Genomic DNA, 19,607 nt, shown 5'->3' with positions numbered 1-19,607 from the left:
TAAGTTGAGCTCCATGTAAAGCTATAGCTACTGCAGTGCACAACTCTGCAATTATTTCACTGTTTTGGTGTCAGGAACAGCTGTCAAATGAGTAAATAATGAACAAAAAAAAAAAAAAAATACAGATATACAAGTTGAAGCAACCTCTCTCAAAGGAAATTAGAAGCAGTAAACTAATCCCTAATTGAAGTCACACCGAATATTTCTTCATTTAAAGACAGGTGGGTTTGAAAATTCGCTAATGCTTTTCAATTGGAGTTTTTGAAATGTCAAAGCTTTTAACACTGCACTGTATTTGAGACATCTCAATGAAAACTGAACTTTCCTGACAAATTTCCTTGAAGAGTACATTTAAAAAATTTATAAAGAAAAAAAGAAAAAAGAAAAAAAATCTGCCCACTGGGAGATGAAAGTAGGTGTTTTTTTCGTTATATGTGAATGTACTTATAAAATGGAGAAAACTGTAAGTAGCCTTGGTTTACTAAAATAGGTAATACAAAAAGTGTTGCTGAATGGAACCTTAAACAATGTCTCTGCTCTTTTTTAAACTTTTTTTTGTCATGTATTACAGCTTTTAGATTTTTGCTTTCATTTTACGGTATACAGGGGGTCAATTTCCACCCCGGTAGGCTTCTAGTTTTTCTTCCAGATGCATTGTTAATGGATGCTAATTTGTCCTTCTAATTGAAGCCCAATTTGAATTCAGCTTCTTGTTTATTTTTTTGGTTTCTGGACTCGGTGAGTTTTATTTTCGCATGCAGATTTGCACTGTGCCCCCTAATATTACTCTTAATCCATACAATGAGCAACCATCCTAGTTGTCAGCAGCTGATCTAAGAACTCAGGTTTGTCTTCTTCCTAAAATCAACAAATCAGACAGTCCTGAACAACTTATTACTTCTGGCTGAAATTGTCCTGTGTACCTTATTTTAATTATTCTTGAAAAACTAAAGAGAGCACTAGTTAAAGGTTCCCCTTCATAATCATTACACAAGCATGCTTTTTGACTATGAAACTGCTTTTGGTCTCAGGATGCTGATTGCTTTAACAATGACATCGTCTTACTTTACACAGTCATTGTAAATGAATGAAAGCTTCAATGACCTTAGACAAGCCCTTAACAAGTGTTTAGTCCATTATGGAAAACTATTCATTCCTAATTTCAATCCAATGTGTTAACGTGTTACACACGCTGAAATGCAATGTAAGTTCATGTTGTTCTTTTAATTTTGGTGTGTTTTTGGTGTCATAATTCAAAAGGTGGACTACACTGCATCTCTTTCTATATCCATGATAGTCATGAGGAAAGCAGATGAAATTAAATGAGCAATCAAGGTCAAGAGGTGTGGCAAGAGCACCAGCAGTAGAGATAAGAAGCATACCAATCACGACTGTATGTCCTGAATCATTGTTAGCGATACATTAATTAAACTAAGTACTGTAACTAGTACCAAAAAGGGTGCTGGCCGTGAAGCAATCTCTTTGCTGCTATTTAAATCAGTACTCTCTAGAAAGCTGTTGAACATAAAGGATGCCTATAAAGATTTCTCTATAAATCAGGAGGATGGCTCCACATTATTAATAAAGGCTTTTGACAGCTCGCTTCAACCCAGCCACAGGGGATGCACAAACTAGTGTGTTTCTTCATGTTGGTCCCAAGGCCAGATAAATAGGGAGGGTTATGTCAGGAAGGGCATCCGGTGTAAACTTTTGCCAGATCAATATGCGGACAATGATACATATTTCTATACTGGATTGGTTGAGCCCCAGGTAAACAACGACTGCCACCAGTACTGTTAGCCAACAGGGTGCTAGCAGAAATTGGGCTACTGTTGGCCGAAGAAGGAGAAGTAAAGGGGGGAGACATGTCCAGAGGCAGGAGTGGAGGAGGAAGGTAAAGAAAGTGGAACTGAGGGAAGGAAATTTGAATAATGGCAGTATGACTGGTATGGAGAGAGAGTTAACAGATATGATGGAAAAAAGGAAGGTTAATGTACTGTGTGTTCAAGAGACTAAATGAAAGGGGAGTAAGGCCAGATGGATCGGAGGTGGATTCAAATTGTTCTATCATGGTGTGGATGGGAGGAGAAATGGGGTAGGAGTTATTCTGAAGGAACAGTATGTCAAAAGTGTGTTTTGGAGGTGAAAAGAGTGTCAGACAGAGTAATGATCATGAAGCTGGAAACTAGAGGTGTGATGATGAGTGTTGTTAGTGCATATGCACTGCAAGTTGGGTGTGCAATTGATAAGAAAGAAGATTTTTGGAGTGAGTTTGATAAAATAATAAACAGTGTACCCAAGGGACAAAAAAGTGATGATTGGAATGAATTTCAGTGGACATGTTGGTGAAGGGAACAGAGGAGACGAGGAAGTAATGGGTAGGTTTGGTGTCAAGAAAAGGTATAAGGAAGGTCAGATGATAGTGGATTTTGCCCATAGGATGGACATGGCTGTGGTGAATACGTATTTTAAGAGGGAGGAACGTAGGGTGACGCACAAAAGTGGAGGAAGATGCACACAGGTACATTATATCCTTTGTAGAAGAGTCAGTCTAAAGGAGATTAAAGACTCCAAAGTGGTGGCAGGGGAAAGTGCAGTTAGACGGCATAAAATGGTGGTCTGTAGGATGACATTGGAGATCAAGGACTGGAAGAGAGTGAGAGCAGGCCAAGGATCAAATGGTGAAGTAGAGTAGAGTATACAGAGGAAGAGGACGGTATAGAAGAAGTGGGATAGTCAGAGAGATGCAGAAAGTAGACAAGAGTACAAGGAGATAAGGCGCAAGGTGAAGAGAGAGGTGGCGAAGGCTAATGAAAAGGCTTGTGATGAGTTGTATGAGTGGTTGGACACTAAGGAGGGAGAAAAGGACCTGTACCAATTGGCTAGATAGAGGGACTGAGCTTGGAAAGCTGTGCAGCAGGTTAGGGTGATAAAAGATTGAAACATACTCACAAGTGAGGAGAGTGTGTTGAGCAGATGGAAAGAGTACTTTGAGAGGCTAATGAATGAAAAGAACAAGAGAGAGAAAGTTGGATGATGTGGAGATAGTGAATCAGGAAGTGCAAACGGATTAGCAAGGAGGAGGTAAGGACAGCTATGAAGAGGATGAAAAATAGAAAGGCCGTTGGTCCAGATGACATACCTGTGGAAGCATGGAGGTGTTTAGGAGAGATGGCGGTGGAGTTTTTAACCAGATTGTTTAATGGAATCTTGAAAAGTGAGAGGATGCCAGAGGAGTGAAAAAAAAGTGTACTGGTGCCGATATTTAAGAATAAGGGGGATGTGCAGGACTGTAGTATCTGCAGGGGAATAAAATTGATGAGCCACACCATGAAGTTATGGGAAAGAATAGTGGAAGCTCAGTTAAGAAGGGAGGTGATGATTAGTGAGCAGCAATGTGGTTTCATGCCAAGAAAGAGCACCATAGATGTAATGTTTGCTCAGAGGATGTTGATGGAGAAGTATAAAGAAGGCCAGAAGAGTTGCATTGCGTCTTTTTGGACCTGGAGAAAGCATTTGACAGGGTGCCTCGAAAAGAGTAGTGGTATTGTATGAAGAAGTCTGGAGTGGCAGAGAAGTATGTAAGAGTTGTACAGGATATGTAAGAGAGAAGTGTGACAGTGTTTTGATCTGCGGTACCCACTCTGGTCTTCCACTCCTTTTTTCTCTCTGGCTTTGTTCTCTCTTATTCCTGTTTTATGTAACTTGAAACTGCATTTTGTGATTGACTGATTTGTTTAGGACATTTTGATGCCTTTACATTTTCCTACCTCCCTAATTTGTGAGTTCAGAAAATACGTGGATCAATTGCTATGTCAGTTAGGTTGGAAGGTAACTAAGTTCATGTAACTGCAAGTTTACTAAATAAAATCAGACTGCCTATAAAGCTATGACCTCTTATACCACATTACAATCATTCAGAATGACTGAAGGCTGCAAAGGCAGAACTTTTAAGCAACACAGATACTGACCTCCTGCTTGCTCTGCTTCCTCCAGCCACTTCGTCAGGATGGACTTCAGTTTGCAAGCATTTTTGAAACTCAACTGGAGGTTCTCAAAGCGACAGATGGTTGTTTGGCTGAACTCAGAGCCGTGAACAGCAGCAAGGGCCTCTCCCACATTTGTCTGGGTGTAACCTACCAAAAAAGAAAGACAACTTGAAAATGGCTCCATTCTGTGTACAGGTGGCCTATTTGATGATGGACAAGGCTTCTGGTTCAATTCTTGCTACCAAATCTGTATATCAAACTTGTATAATCTGATTCAGAGTCAGAGGAAGATCAGCAGTAAAAGGCATGAACCATGCAGAATGGGTGCTAGTCCATCACAGGGCATACTTTTACTCACTAATTCAGCACCACTTTACATTCACCAGCCTAACCCTAATGTCCTGCCTCACAGCCACAGTTCATGCCAGGTCTCCATCAGTGATCAATTTGCATCTTCTATCTGTGTACACATGGATTTTCTCAGGTAGTTTCTGTTTTCTTTTGTGGATATAGATTGAAATGTTGACTCTTATCTGTTTTAGCATGACTGCAGGTGTGTGTGTGTGTGTGTCATTATGTCCAACAACAGATTAAATTCAATCCAGACCCTTCTACTTTGCACTTGATGCTCCCATTAAAGGATTCCCTGATTTTAACTTGCTTTGGACAAAATCTTGAATAAATGACATTAGAGATGGCAGCAGTTCATTGGTTAAAAAACAAATGACACTGTGTATAGCCCTTTTTCATAGTGATCACAATCTCAGACTGCTTCAAATGTGCAGTACTAGTGCATAGGCAGGTGAAGTGAGTCCCTTTAGGGACACAAACCATGTCACCAATGTGATCTTGTTTACACTGCCTCATCTACTATCTTCTAGGCTTCAACGCATTTAGAAAGTGGCACTCTTAGGAATGTCTAAATAAAGAATTCCTGGTAGTTAGAGACAGAAGGCAGTCCTGCTTGAAAATTAATTATGCCATCCTTGCTGTATTGTGAGAGGCCTAATTTCCTTCTTGCACTTAATGTCACACAGGTTGAGTGTTTGTGGTTTTGCTTCAGTGTTTACCATAATGGATGGTGTGGACATTTGTGTGCTTCAATAGTGTGAGTTTAATTATTTTTTATCATTTTTGTCATTTACAGTTAGATATCCTTATTTAACCCTACTTCCCATAGTCTCTAATAAGACTGTATTAATCAGTATCATACCCTGGATATTAAGTGATGTAGTAAACTTTAAACACAAGTGTGCCAATTCAATATCCACCACCAACTCACTGTGTGACCCTCAGCAAATTGTGTATCAAGCTGGTATTCCAACTGTAAAAAAATGCACATACAGGGGATTGTAACATACACTGCTCTTATCTGTCAACTTGGATAAAAGCATCAGCCACATATAAAGCATATTAATAATGACATTCTAGGATGGACATTGGCGCACCCAATCGTATTCTCCTCAGCTTGAACTCATTGGCAAATTTCTCCAGCTCCCTGATCTCTGGTGAGTCCATATCCACTGGTTCCTCAGCTGCTTTGCTCTTCTTCCTCAGTTCCTGCTTGAAGTCCCCCAGGACAGACTCCTCTGCAAGGAGAGACTGGTGTAGTGGGGTGAAGCCAGCACTCAAAGTGTGCTCTGGAAACTTATAGAGGCATTGCGTGAGCCCACCTAGAGATAGGGAAACAAAGAGCAACCAATGTTAGACCAACTCTTTGAATTTTCTTGTGCTTTGTCCTGGTATTGTTTCAAGCTGAACAACCAAAATGTTAGTAAATGGCATCATCACCGTACATCACAGATTAAATTGCAATTCATTGGATGTAATTTATTTAATATTGTGCACCTGTTCCTTGGTTTTATGTAGGCAAAACATTTCACAGGGTCAAAATAAGAATTACAGAACATACAATGCATATAAGGGCTTGCAATACTAAACATTTTCTTTAATTCCTGTCTTGCTATATGGTTGTGAGACATGGAGGCTATCCAGTGAACTGAGCTGAACACTGGACACCTTTGGTATTGTGTCTCTGCAGAAAATCCTTGGGTATCGTTGGTTTGACTTTGTGTCGAATGAGCGGTTGCTCATGGAGTCCCGAATGAGGCACATTACCTACATTGTGAGGGAGCGTCAGTTACGGCACTAGGGCCATGTGGCACGTTTCCCAGAGGGTGATCCGGCTCATAAGATCCTTATTACTGGGGACCCAAGTGACTGGACCAGGCCAAAGAGTCGCCCACGTAACACCTGGCTGTGGCTGATAGAGGGTAATTTCCGGAGGGTGGTCCTGGACCGTGCATCTGCCTGGGGGGTTGTAAACCAGGATTCCGAGTTGTTTCGTCATGTAGTGAGTATGGCAACGCACTGTACCAGTGTATGCTCCCCAACCTAATACTAAACCTGCCATTTAAAAACATTTTAAGGAGGCTAATCATACACTCGCTGACCTCAGATATATAGTTTTGGAAATTGTCCACCCGCATCCTACTGGAGGGGATTTCAATAATCTATTACTACAACGTGAAGCATTTCAATTTTATAAACTTGATTCATGTAACAGTTCAGACATAAACAAGTTAAATGATTTAGGGTACTTTCCATGAATACACACCATTCCATGGTCAGCAGTTTATCTCTTCTGACCGTCATTTCTGTTCATCAGGGTTGACGTTGGATGCTTTTCTAGTTGTGCTTTGGTCATTTTTTATTATCTTTTTCTGTCCAATCCTGTTTCATATTTCCTTGCATAATTAACTGCTCCCACCCCTTTATTGACTGTTGTATACTTGTTGTATATTTCTTTGTGCACTGAGTGCCTCAACATGATGGGCCTTTGTTTACTTTTTTTGCAATTGTTTTCATTACAGTCATGGTTTACTTGTGGCGGATGTTAGATGGTATTCTTATGGCGCTTTTCCACTGCATAGTACGGCATGACACGGTTCAGTTCAGCTCACTTTTGGGGGGTTTTCCACTGGGAACAGTACCTGGTCCTTTTTTTAGTACCACCTCAGCCGAGGTTCCAAGCGCCGAACCGTTACCAAAACGTGACGTGTAAACTCTGCTGGTCACTGATTGGCCGCATTACTGCGTCACTGAACTTGCGACACGAGACACAACAGACCCGCTAGATTTTTAGCACAGCCAGCGAAGGTTCGGACGCACCATTTTGTTTTAACCAAAAATGGCAGTTTCGTGGTCTATTGAGGAAGTACAGACGTTCCTCTCGTTGGTAGCCGAGGAGCGGATCCAGCGAGAGCTGGATGGGGCGACGCGGAATGAAAAAGTTTTTCAGGAGGTCAGCGCAACTATAACGACACGTGAATAATCCCGCCCACTCTAAAGTGGTACTAAACTGCAGTCGAAACGCAAACCGAGCCGAACCAAGGTGAGCTGTACTGAACCGTGCTGTGCCGTACTAGGCAGTGGAAAAGCGCCATTAGTAACTTTGATATACATTTGTCTTCAGCCTCACGTCCACATGTTGCCAACTATTAACTTTTTTACTGTTCTGTGATGTACGTCTATACACAAGCTGCCGGACTTAGTTCTGAAGAAGGGATGATTTCCCAAAACATGTCAGCCAGAAGAATATATTCTTAATCAAATGGGAGTCTTTTTTACTGTATGTACACATTTTGATCTTCAGTTTCTGATTTAAGTCGTGAGACACATGGACATTGGTTTATTGGGCATTTAGCCCGGAGAATTCATTATTTGTAACATTTTGCTTCACATCTTTGTATGTTCTCTCAGACTTGGTGTTTATATAAATGTTTTTATCTTTCTGAGCTGATTAACATTATCAAAATTTTTGGTTGAATTAGATCTTTTGTGAAACAATAACCTTCTAGTTAAACATCGTTATCAATTCTCAGTGCAAGTTATATATTATATGAAACGGCAGTTATTCCTTTGTATAAAACCCGAAGCTGCCATGATAGGCTTCACCTCCCTGCAACTATAAGCTGGATAAGCAGTGCTTGAGAATGTCATGCTAGGTAATTAAAATGAATGAGGAAATTAATTATGCTTCACTCTGTTGATTATCATTGGCTCCTTGCTCCCATACACTAGCCAGTGTCGAAGTGGTGGCTCTGAGGCTAAGGATCTGTGCTGGTATCCAGAAGGTTGCCGGTTTGAATCCCTGTCACTGCCAAAAGAGATCCTACTCTGCTGGGCCCTTGAGCAAGGCCCTTAACCTTCAATTTCTCCAGGGATGCTGTACAATGGCTGACCCTGTGCTCTGACCCCCAAGGAGTATGCGAAAACTAACAAATTCCTAATATGAGAAATTGTATCAGGTGAAATAAAGACAAACAAAAAAAAAAAACACCAGCCAGGGTCATCTAAAGTAGCTGGCCGACTATATAAAATACCTCCAGGAAGTATGAGATTCCTGCTTTGGAAAAGTGATTTTGCTGCAGTGCACAGCTCCTTTATTTTAACTGAAGACTTCAAATGGTGCCAATAATTCATTTTTTGCTAAGCTCCCTGTTAAAAACTAAAACTCAGTCCTTTTCTGCCACATGCTGCCTAAATGTGGCCATTGCACAACTTTCTTTTGATTTAATGGTTTCCCTCGCACACTCACCAGGGCTTCCATTTCTTCTTGACTCATGATTTTAGGCATACAGGTTTATTTTATGCTCCTTTCTGGGCAGCCTGAAGGGAACAGAGCAATGACAAACGGTTCTAGTTTTTTTCTAGGAGCAGAGGGGTGCTGTGAATCTAAACAATGTGAAATATATGCAGCTTTGTGAAAGGGCCAGAATGCAGTAAAAGTAGATTAATAAATTGTGATTTTTTTAATGCCCCTTATAAACCAGTCCAGTACCCAAGAGCTGGATCCAGCAATTTTACTATCTCAGGTCCCGATACACTACTTGTATTTCCTCTTGAAACTTCTACCTGCACTTCTCCTTTGAACTTCCTTCTTTTTGCAGAAATCCATTGTCGACCGAGATGGAAATTTTTCTCTTTTGGTTTTAGTAACTGGCATTACATGGAATTCCTATAAATCAGCCGAAGGTTCAATGTCTTAGTGGGTTGGAGCCTAACCAGTAAGCACTGGGTGCTAGATAGCAACCAACCCTGGACAGGATGCCAGTCCATTGCTTGGGTCCTTTGATGCCTATCAGAGGCAATATTAAAATCATCAATCAGCCTAATATGCACATTGTCACCAGTGAGGGATTTGCTCAAAGTGTTTCCAACTATGGAAGGCTTAAGAATAAATATTAGGTATAGTCAATACCCACAATATTTACATTTTAATGGAATGATCTTGAGTACACTGGCTTCCTGCTCAATATTGTCTTATCTTTAAAACTTGTGTTCAAGTCAAAATGGTGATGCCACAACTTGCTGTGAAAACCAGTGCAGTGTTACTGAATACAGGTGGTTGCAGGGTTGGTATTTGCTGGGGTCACAAAATAGGAAGGCAACATGATCAGAAATTGAACAAAATGCACCATTTTCCAATTTCAGCTTCCAAGGTGAGAATTAAAGAGAGACCAATATAATTGGGTGCATTATGAGTTAGAATCTGTGATTGCAATCTTTACTTAATCTCCACTTTTAAAGTTTAAAAAATCAAAGAAAATGCCCCATCACCATAGTTATAGTGCTGCTTATGAAACCATCAGCGTTTAAAGGCTGCTGCAGCATTAGTTGTATTTCACCAGTTCAGGAGATCGCATTACTTTCTGCTTTCACCCATTGATCATAAAAAAAGAAACTTTACTCGGTTAAACAGTACTTTAAATGATGCTTTCTGCCATTATTTTGCTAGGCTGACAATCAGAGGGTGTGGATTTTGAGGCTTCATCTATGTGCTTATTCACTGAGAATGGGGGCAGCAGTATGGAATTCAGCTCATGACATGTGACGTGTCTGAAGTTACCTTAAAAAACATTTGCATGATCAGCCATTTGGAAACTGGTTTATGACATAAACAGAATTTCTGCCAGCCTAAAAAAAAAATCATTTTCATAAGTATAAAAAAAAAAAAAAAACATATCAAGGTGTCCACTAAATCCCGTGGTAGCTCTCACTATTAAACATGACTTACAGAAGGCTGAAAATGTGATCAAGTTAATTGAAAAGTCACAGATAACGTGTGGACTTTATGTTGACTTTTATTTTAGACTATAAAATGTGTCATTAAAACCACTGAAAATCAAGTTAATTGAAGTGACTGCATGACTATTATGGTGAGAATGTTACATTGAAATTCAAAGCCTAAATATATTTAAATTATCCAATGCAAAGCAGACACACATTGAAATATGTTGCTGCCAGAGTCCTGACTCACTGTAAACGCAATATTGCATAACCCATTGATTGGAATGACTACACTGGCTTCCTGCTCAATATTGTTTTGTCATTAAAACTTTTGTTCAAGTCAAAATTTATCATCATGTGTACACAGTTAAAAAAATTCTTACTTGTGTGCCTCTCACGGACTAATGACAATAGGGCAATAATAACAGGGTACAATGAATATAAGACCATGCCTTGCAATTCTGTTTCCAAAGATTCACTGTAGTATTACCTGAGACTCTCTGAGGCCAATCACCTCAATAGTCCAACCCTTCACCAACTCTCTATGAAATCATATTTAGCTATTCAGCCGTTAGTGGGAATGCTTTACCTAAAGTCCATCCATAATACTCAATCAGGATTCGGATTTTGAAGTGTGAGCGTAATAATTTAGACAGTGCCCTGAGAGAAGCACAGCCTCACACATAATGACTAACATGTCACTCACTCTCTTCTGTCTATAGCAATGAAGTTGAGACTGTCAAAAATAAAGACACTCAAGTTCAGACCTGAATTATCTAATAGACACTTCTGCACTTTCTGTACAGGTATTTTCTGCTGTTTATCAGCTTATTGTAAATCCTCCTTGATCTACATTCAGATCATTTTAACTTATGTAGGTCATTCCTATTGCTTACTCCTTTATGATTTATAAAGCATTTCAATTCCATTGAAGTACATTGTTTTGTGTTATTGATTGCAATTATACTTGGTTGTGCTTTGTACAATGTTTTGTGAGAGTGAGCTTTCACAATAATATATAAAATACAATCTAAGTGGTAAGGTTGCAAATTGAGTGAGTGAAAAGAAAATGAAACCATTGTGGTACAAGTAGCTGTCCACTAGGTGTCAATATTATTCCACAAAAGTGAACCACACTGCAAACATTTTTTACTAAATAAACAGATAGGAAGCAATTCTAATGAAATTATATATATATATATATATATATATATATATATATATATATATATATATATATATATATATATATATATATATATCCTCTCTTTATATATATAAATATATTCTCTCTCTCTCTCTCTCTCTCTCTCTCTCTCTCTCTATATATATATATATATATATATATATATATATATATATATATATACTCTCACTGGCCACTTTATTAGGTACGAGGTTGGATCTCCTTTTGCTTTTAAAACTGCCATAATTCATCATGACATACATTCAACAAGGTGCTGGAAAATCCTCAGGGATTTTGGTCAGTTGCTGCAGATTTATTAGCTGCACATCCATGAATCTTCCATTCCACCACATCCCAAAGGTTTTCACTTTTGCATACCTCAGTTGTAACAAGTGGCTTTTTGAGTTCCTCGAACCAGTTTGGCCATTGTCCTCCAACCTCTGGCACCAACCAGGCATTTTTGCTACGAGAATGGCCACTCTCTGGATATGTTCCCATTTTTTGGACAATTCTCTATACATCCTAGAGATTATTGTTTGTGAAAATCCCAGTAGATTAGCAATTTCTGAAATACTCAGACTAGTCCGTCTGGCACCATCAGGCATGCAACATTCAAAGTCACTTAAATCACCTTTCTTCACCATTCTGATGCTCGGTTCAGCATCAGAATGTGAAGTGCCTTGAGCATGGAAAAGGTGCTATATAAATAAAATGTATTATTATTATTAGAATGCAACTTCAGCAGGTTGTCTTATCAAAGTCTACATGCCTAAATGCATTGAGTTGCTGCCACGTGATTGGCTGATTAGATACTGTATTTGCATTTACAATCAGTTAAACAGGTGTACCTAATTAAGTGGCTGGTTAGATAGATAGATAGATAGATAGATAGATAGATAGATAGATAGATAGATAGATAGATAGATAGATAGATAGATAGATAGATAGAGTGAGTACAGGACATCTGACAGGTGCTACAATGGCATGAACTCCACATAGTCAGTAACAGGGATGGGATTCAAAGCAAGGACTTTGGAAATGCAGGATTTTATTCCAATGAGCAGCCAAGCAACCCATTTGAATTCTCTTAGTGAATAGTGTAGATAAATGCAAACACTTCCACTGTTGCTAAATATGTTTTTTATTCATTCAAGACAATGAGCACAACAGCAACACCTAACTAGTGTGAAATGAACTGAGAGTGGAAGGCACAGTGCCCTGTCTCATTTATGGCCATTTAGTCCTGACATGATGGAAGGGTGAGTAGTGACTCAACATGGTCGTCTCTCACGCTATAAGTGATACTGATAAAGTGGTGCAGCTAATCCCTCATCTGTCCTAGTAGTATTCTATACCACCTTACTTCCCAAGTAACAGGCACACTAACTGCAATAAATAAAGTGATCAGGTCTGCCTTCATGAGGAAAAGGCACCATCATTAGCACTCATTATAATGTTCAACAATGGTTACACAAAAGCACAATTTGGACAAGTTAATCGTATACTCAACAAGTACAAAGCATTAATCAGCTGTAGACAGGCGTGATTAATCTTTAACTGACACATCACTGACTTCTTCTAATTATACCCTGACACTGTCTCCTAAAATGCTTACAGGAGTGACAATAGACTGCTAGGCATCTTCTAAACCTGCCAGCATTTTTCGTGTTTGACAATGGCTTAAATCCTTCATCGTCTTCATAGTTTGGCCCCTATTATGGTGTGTCTGCCCAGAATGTTTGCCTTAGTAACTCTATTTCAGGCATTCTATTCTGGCTCTGGACAATATTTATACATTTTTCTGTGAGCTTTATCTCAGAGTTTGGCAATATATATCCATACATGTTTTGAATCTATCCATTTCAATTCATGGATATAGAAAAGCAATCCTCACAGCACTGGGCACAAGGCAGGGGCTAATCTTGGATGAGGTGCCTGCAAGCACATCAAATTATTCTGCCAAGATTCACACTTAATAAGCTGAAGCGTAGCATAATGAAGTGGCTGGCTCAGAGAGGGTGAGGATTGCACCTGCAGCCTTAGAGTGAACTGCCCAACCTCTAAGCCAGGGGGCCGCACTACTAGCCCTATTGCATTCTGGAGGGTTGCACTGCCTTTAGGGGTTTGTTGGAACCCATCTGTCAGTCAAAAGCAAATTCATAAGTTCTTTGCCTAAGTATATTCTATGTGTGACAATTACTGGTACCAAAAGTGCCAGTCAGCATAGAGACTTTCTTTTAGTAAAAATTGTTTTGATTCAAGAGCACTGCTAATGTTTAATTTTTTTAGCTGCACTTTTTTTATCTGAACCAATTACTTATTAGCGATGAATATAGAATATTGTCTGCAACTATATATTCTTTTTGGAAGGATTAATAATAAAGTGAGTAAGGGTGTGTATAGGTGTTTGTAGTGGTGGTGGTAGAGTTATGTCTTACATCCAGTACTGCCAGGACAGACACTGACCCACCACATACCTAAACTGGATAAAGCAGATTAAAAAGTGGGTGAAAGGATTTACTTAAGTAAACTCATCCGTTTATACTGTCAAAAATCCCTAGAAGCAGTTCTTATAGTCAGCCATTAGATAGAACCTGCTCTTCTGAGTTTAGCTCTTCGGAGTACTGTGTATTTTTCCTTCCCTGCACTTCTCACTCTCTGTTTTTCTGCTCCTGTTCATCAAGACTTGCCCTCTTTAGCAAAAGACAGTAGCCTTGCTTAACTTCAGGAAGAGTGCATTAAATTGGTTTGGGCTTCTCCTGTTTATCTTCCCCTTCTGCTCCCATGCCCTGCTATTTTTGTTGGTGACATGAGGAACTAATGAGTTAAGAAAAGGGTCAGCTTTCCTCCTTAAGCACTGATATAGCTAAACAATGACACTGTGGAAAAAACATGGAAAGCTGACCACAAAATGGCTGACTGCTTTTATGTGAGATTCAAAATCACACATAAAACAATGTATATTTGTAAGATGGCTTCATGTAATGAAATAAAAAAAATATTACAGTTTACAAAATCGATACAAAGGCCATTTACCTATAGATTTTTATTTGAAATTTTTGTGCTGTCATTAATGAAACAAATGTTGTGAACATTAGAAGTATCTCCTAGTACAGCAGAGATTGAATATGGCTTGCTGATACCAGCTGACACAAATGCTATTGTGAAAAAAGGAGAGTATCAGTATTCTTTTTCTCTTCAAGAACTGCCTTACAATATTTATTCATTTCATGACAGGTTTTGGAAAATTCTGCAGTATATTATATAAATGGGACAGTGCACTAAGCCACTGAAGGGTACACACATCCACACGTCTAGAAAATTTAGATTAACAAGTAAAACTCATCTGCAGGACTTTACCTGGAGAAATACCCTTGATGATAAGGAGAACACGCACACAGGCAGTCTCATGGAGTGTCCATCCATCCATTCATCCGCAATATATATCTGTTCAACTATCTGTATATGGGACCTTGCAAATCAGTGGGTGCATTAGATTGCACCACTGTTTAATATTTTATGTTAAAATTATATATTTATAATATATAATACTTTATACAGTGTGGTCCACCAGAGGGCCACCCTACCTGACACAGAGAGATAGACAAAAAAATTCCTTTCCAGCATACATGCTTTATTCCAAGTGGGGCCGTGCTTTTTCTTCACTCCCCACTACAGAGCACAGTGGAACAAAGCACAAGAAACCAAACACAGTTCTTTATTCTCTCTCTTTCTCTGCCCACCTTCACTCCTCTCCAGCAAGCTTCATCCACTTCCTTCCGACTCTGGCTCCTTGAATGGAGTGAGTCGGCTCCTTTTAGTCACTTCCTGGGAGTGCTCCTGGTGCCTCATTAGTATTACCTGGAATCACTCCCAGGTGTGGTGCAAGTCCTATGGGAATTCGTGGTGTCACAGCCACCCAGAGGGCAGCCCTCTAGTGTCCCAGGGGAGGTAGTGCTTTGGAGATGCTTTTTCACCCAGTCCTTCCATCCTGCTGGTGTCCAGGCCAAGTAATGGCTGAGGCCACTCGTCACAACAGAATCAGACAGTGTATATGAAAGGTGCACCATAATTCTTTAATTAACCCTAATTAATTTGTGCCATCATGTGGTAATTAAATTCAATGGTAATTTCATTTAACTTTACATTGCAGTGCAGTTAATTTGGGACTTGTCTTGCAGGTGCAAAGACATAGAAAATTTAGCAGCAATGTAATAAATGTTACACTTTTACAGAGCAGTCATAGGCAGCCAGATATATATATATATATGGGCGGCACGGTGGCACAGTGGGTAGCGCTGCTGCCTCACAGTTAGGAGACCCAGGTTCGCTTCCCAGATCCTTCCTGCGTGGAGTGTGCATGTTCTCCCCGTGTCTGTGTGGGTTTCCTCCAGGTAATCCGGTTTCCTCCCACGGTCCAAAGACATGCAGGTTAGGTGCATTGGCGATTCTAAATTGTCCCTAGTGTGTGCTTGGTGTGTGTGTCCCTAGTGTGTGCCTGAGGTTTGTTTCCTGCCTTGTGTCCTGTGTTGGCTGGGATTGGCTCCAGCATACCCCCAGGACCCTGTAGTTAGGATATAGCAGGTTGGATAATGGATGGATGGATATATATAGTAGATGCCCCAGCTCTCATGACGTAACACCCAGGCCGGGAACCCTTATGATTCCTAATTTGAGTGGGATACCCAAAGATTACAAGAACTGGCAAGAGAAGATGTCCAGCGTCCATGAAAGCAGTTCATCCCCCACTTAAATAGCAGCTCTGTGGGTGTCCAAACTGGGATTCTATACGAGGCGACCAGGCCTGATATTGCACCCATTGAATCCATCCTTCCATTATGGCCTCCTGGCTTGGTAAGGATTGCACCACTTTCCTGGGCAGGACACCCAACTGCCCTCTGGGGCAAATACTATCTATCTATATATGTACAGTTGTGAGTACGCGAGGTCGGCAATTTGATCACTTACGAGTATACTGTGTCTTTGTTGCATTTTTTTCAGTTAATAAATGTAATAAATCTATTGAGTTAATAAAGATATTGCAATAATCATAACCTACATGTCTTGTTCCTCTTGTTCCATACAGGCAACTGTAAACCTACTTTTGCCCACCACTGTATATTTATATGTACTAGGGGGCTTCGCCAACTGCTCACTTCACTCACCAACTCACTAGCCTCTTTGCGGTTCTGCTGCTCGCATATGGGGATACAGATGTACAATTTAAACAGATTGATTTTTCATGCTTTGCTTTGATTTTCATAGGAATTGTTACATATGCATCAATGCAATGTATAACTGCCCGTGATTGAATTTTGTTTATTTCGCTCTATTAAATAAAACAACTTTTTTGAATATTTGGCTCTAAGATTTGTTAATTGTCTTTGCAAAAGCTATTCTAATGGGAAACTGTTAATGTTTTAATACAAATGGAATATTAAGATCTCCTTTGTTTTGTAATGCCATCCGCAGAAGATGTACTACATTACCTTTCTTGGATACATCCTTCTTTCTACAGTAATTCATGTGTTGTAAGACCGGACATTGTTAACGGTTGTAGATATTCTTTGGGATATCGTAAGTTGATGTTTTCATCTTCCACACAATCACCACCAACTGTTTCAGCATAGTCTATTGATACACATTTAACCAATTTGCAGTGTAACCATTTGACGTTTTTGGACACATTTAACCAATTTAATGTAACCGATTGACATTTTTGGTGTTAATTCGTTTGACTTCCTTGTTTCTCAGTTCAAGGATTGCATGTGTACTCATTTTTTATGTTGATAACCCTTCGTGATGAAATTCTTCAATAACATTTGGACATAATACATCTTCTTTAATTGGGAACTTAGAGTAAGGAAAACATTAAAATGTATAAGAGCTGAGTGTACAGGAAGTGTGTCTAACAAAAGCATTCACACGAATTTGAATTGAGGTCTTGTTTGAAAATGTTTGAGAGGAGGGCGTGACTTGAAAAAATGTCAAAGCAAAAATCTTGTCACGCGGGTCTTGAAAAAAATCTCTTTTCCAAAAAGTCTTGTCTCCAAAAAGTCTCAATCAAAGGATTTTTTTTTATTTAATAGAGAGATATTCTTGGTTATCTGCAACAACCTCAAGAAAATTGATTTACCCTAATGAATATATCTCATGCCCCTTAGGTCCATAAAATCCACCCACACCAAAACGTTAATATAATTGTGAAAAAAATAGAGAAAACTATGATGAAGTTTTCAATTATTAGACTGAAAGGGCAAACCTAGTGCCAGTCTACAGCGGTTCCAGAATAGTCCAGATGGTATCATGGCTGACTGTAAGTCAATGACATCATGGTTTGAGACCCAAATGTATCCTTTTTATCTTGGTCATATTTATGTTTTTTGAAAGCAAAACATACATAGAGGTTAATTATCAATAGAGTGCAAGTGATATAGAAGTCAAAACTTAACTGTTTACTACACATTGCTCTAAATTAAAATATTGACACTTGTCAGCTTTTTCTTCTGTTTCTTATTTACTGTACTATATTAAGATGTGCTTTTACTTTATATTATCTAATTGACTTACAGCATAATAGCATCTTTTGATTTCTTTTAAATTTTCCCTTATTGTCTTCTATAGTCTGTTATTTAAACTGTTTACATTTCCAGTACCCCATAAGAAATCAGAGCTGTCGTCATCAGCAATATTTCTATCTTGCATTCTTTATTAGCTCACAAGTCTGACTTGCTCCTCATTGATTATTTATCTGGGAGTTTAAAATTATCATTACTGAGTTCATAAAAGTATTATTAGGATTCTTAAAAATTTCTTCACTCATGTATTTTAGCAGTATATTGATAAATGTTGTCTGTTTTGTTGTCCAAAAGCAAGCCTTAATTACTGCTTGTATATCCATTTACCTATCTGTCTATACTGTATAAATACAGTTTTGTTTAGATTAAATACAATTTTATGCAAGATTTTATTTGATAGAAGACCATTCATATAAGTTCAATATGCTATTTATTATTCTATCCACTTATACAAAGTCTGTCAGTTCTATTAATATTTTTCTCTCTAATATGAGACAAAGAAAAGCTTTCAAGACTTTGCTTCCTTTAAAGATTGTACATTGCAGAATTGGGAAGCAGGGCTATGGAAAACAAATGCAACTGTATCTATTTTTCTTAGGTACAAATATGTATAATAAGAATTGTTTGACCATTGCTCAACAAACAGTCTTATTTCTGTCTTTTGATTGTTAAAACTGCAATTTTATACTTTTAGCCTATTGCTTTTAGCTGGATTTTTAAAATAGTATGTAATCTGTTTTAGTTCAAACAATCAAGAAGAATTAAGTTTACTTAACAAGGTATCCAGTTGTTTATATGAATGTCATTTTAATAATTTTTTTCTACTTTTCTTGGTGATGGATTCTGTAGGAACATACTCAGTTGGGCTGATCAGATCTCCCCATCCCAGCAACTACTTCCAGCTATCTGACAATCCTAGGACAGTCAAAATTATAATCCATCACATGTGTCCCAGGGTCTCCCACCAGTGAGCTGTGCTTTGTGACATTCCCATGGGAAGTACCAGCTGCACCGTAGCTGGAAAAACAGGAGTAGTGCACAACCTCTTTAAAGTATAACTGGAGGGCATGCTTCAAACTGTTAATGAACTTCCCATCAGTCAAGGAAGAGAAGGTAACAGGTGCATTTAAATTTATTCACTATATATTTGGTATTTGAAACCTGTGCCTAGCTTCTGTCAATTGAGAGTTTACATGATATCTCTGTATTTCTCAGGGCATTCCAGTTCTACAAAAATCCATTCACATTAATTAAAATGAAAGCTCTAAACTGGCCTAGTATGAGTAAGTGTGTGTGTAAGTGAGTGGACCCTTTGACAGACTGGTGTCTCATCCAGGGTTGATTCCTGCTTTGCTTCTATTGCTACAAGTATTGTTTATATCCCCATCGTGCTCATGAATTAGATTAAGCAAATTTCAGAATGTTATGCTAGGTTACAGTTTATTTATGTTTTGAATAGCACCATGAGAAATAGTGTTTCAGTCCCTATTCAGATTATTCGGCTAGTCTAAATTCAGCCTTTGAAAGTGTGCTCTTCTGTGGTCTGGATGGTTTCACCTTGCAGACAGTGCTAATGGAATGGGTTTGCACTTCCCTAAGTTTACTTACTATGGTATTTTTTTCACCTGATTTTTGTCATGCCATTTTTCTCATTTTGTCATGCTTTGTTGCTTTCTTTATAGAAAATGGTAGTAGTGTTTATACATTCTTTTTTGTTGCTACTTTTACTTACTTACTTTTGAACTATTACTGACAAAGTAAGTAAAATGACAATTTTGTTGT

The 19,607-nt window shown here is 38.8% G+C and overlaps 1 protein-coding gene across 1 annotated transcript in view; it reads right to left on the bottom strand.

Moving 5' to 3' along the window:
* Positions 1-19,607, bottom strand: part of pou1f1 (POU class 1 homeobox 1) — a 56,654-nt gene that overhangs the window by 20,069 nt on the left and 16,978 nt on the right. Inside the window, exons 4-5 of the mRNA XM_039746293.1 lie at positions 5,438-5,662; positions 3,972-4,136 (exon numbers count right to left, since the gene is read on the bottom strand). Of these exons, the coding sequence (XP_039602227.1) occupies positions 3,972-4,136; positions 5,438-5,662 (390 nt within the window). The remainder of the gene's footprint in view (positions 1-3,971; positions 4,137-5,437; positions 5,663-19,607) is intronic.

The sequence above is a fragment of the Polypterus senegalus genome, chromosome 2 (genome assembly GCF_016835505.1).
Source record: "Polypterus senegalus isolate Bchr_013 chromosome 2, ASM1683550v1, whole genome shotgun sequence".
NCBI classification, from domain to species: domain Eukaryota; kingdom Metazoa; phylum Chordata; class Cladistia; order Polypteriformes; family Polypteridae; genus Polypterus; species Polypterus senegalus.
This window is presented reverse-complemented; position numbering and strand designations above follow the sequence as displayed.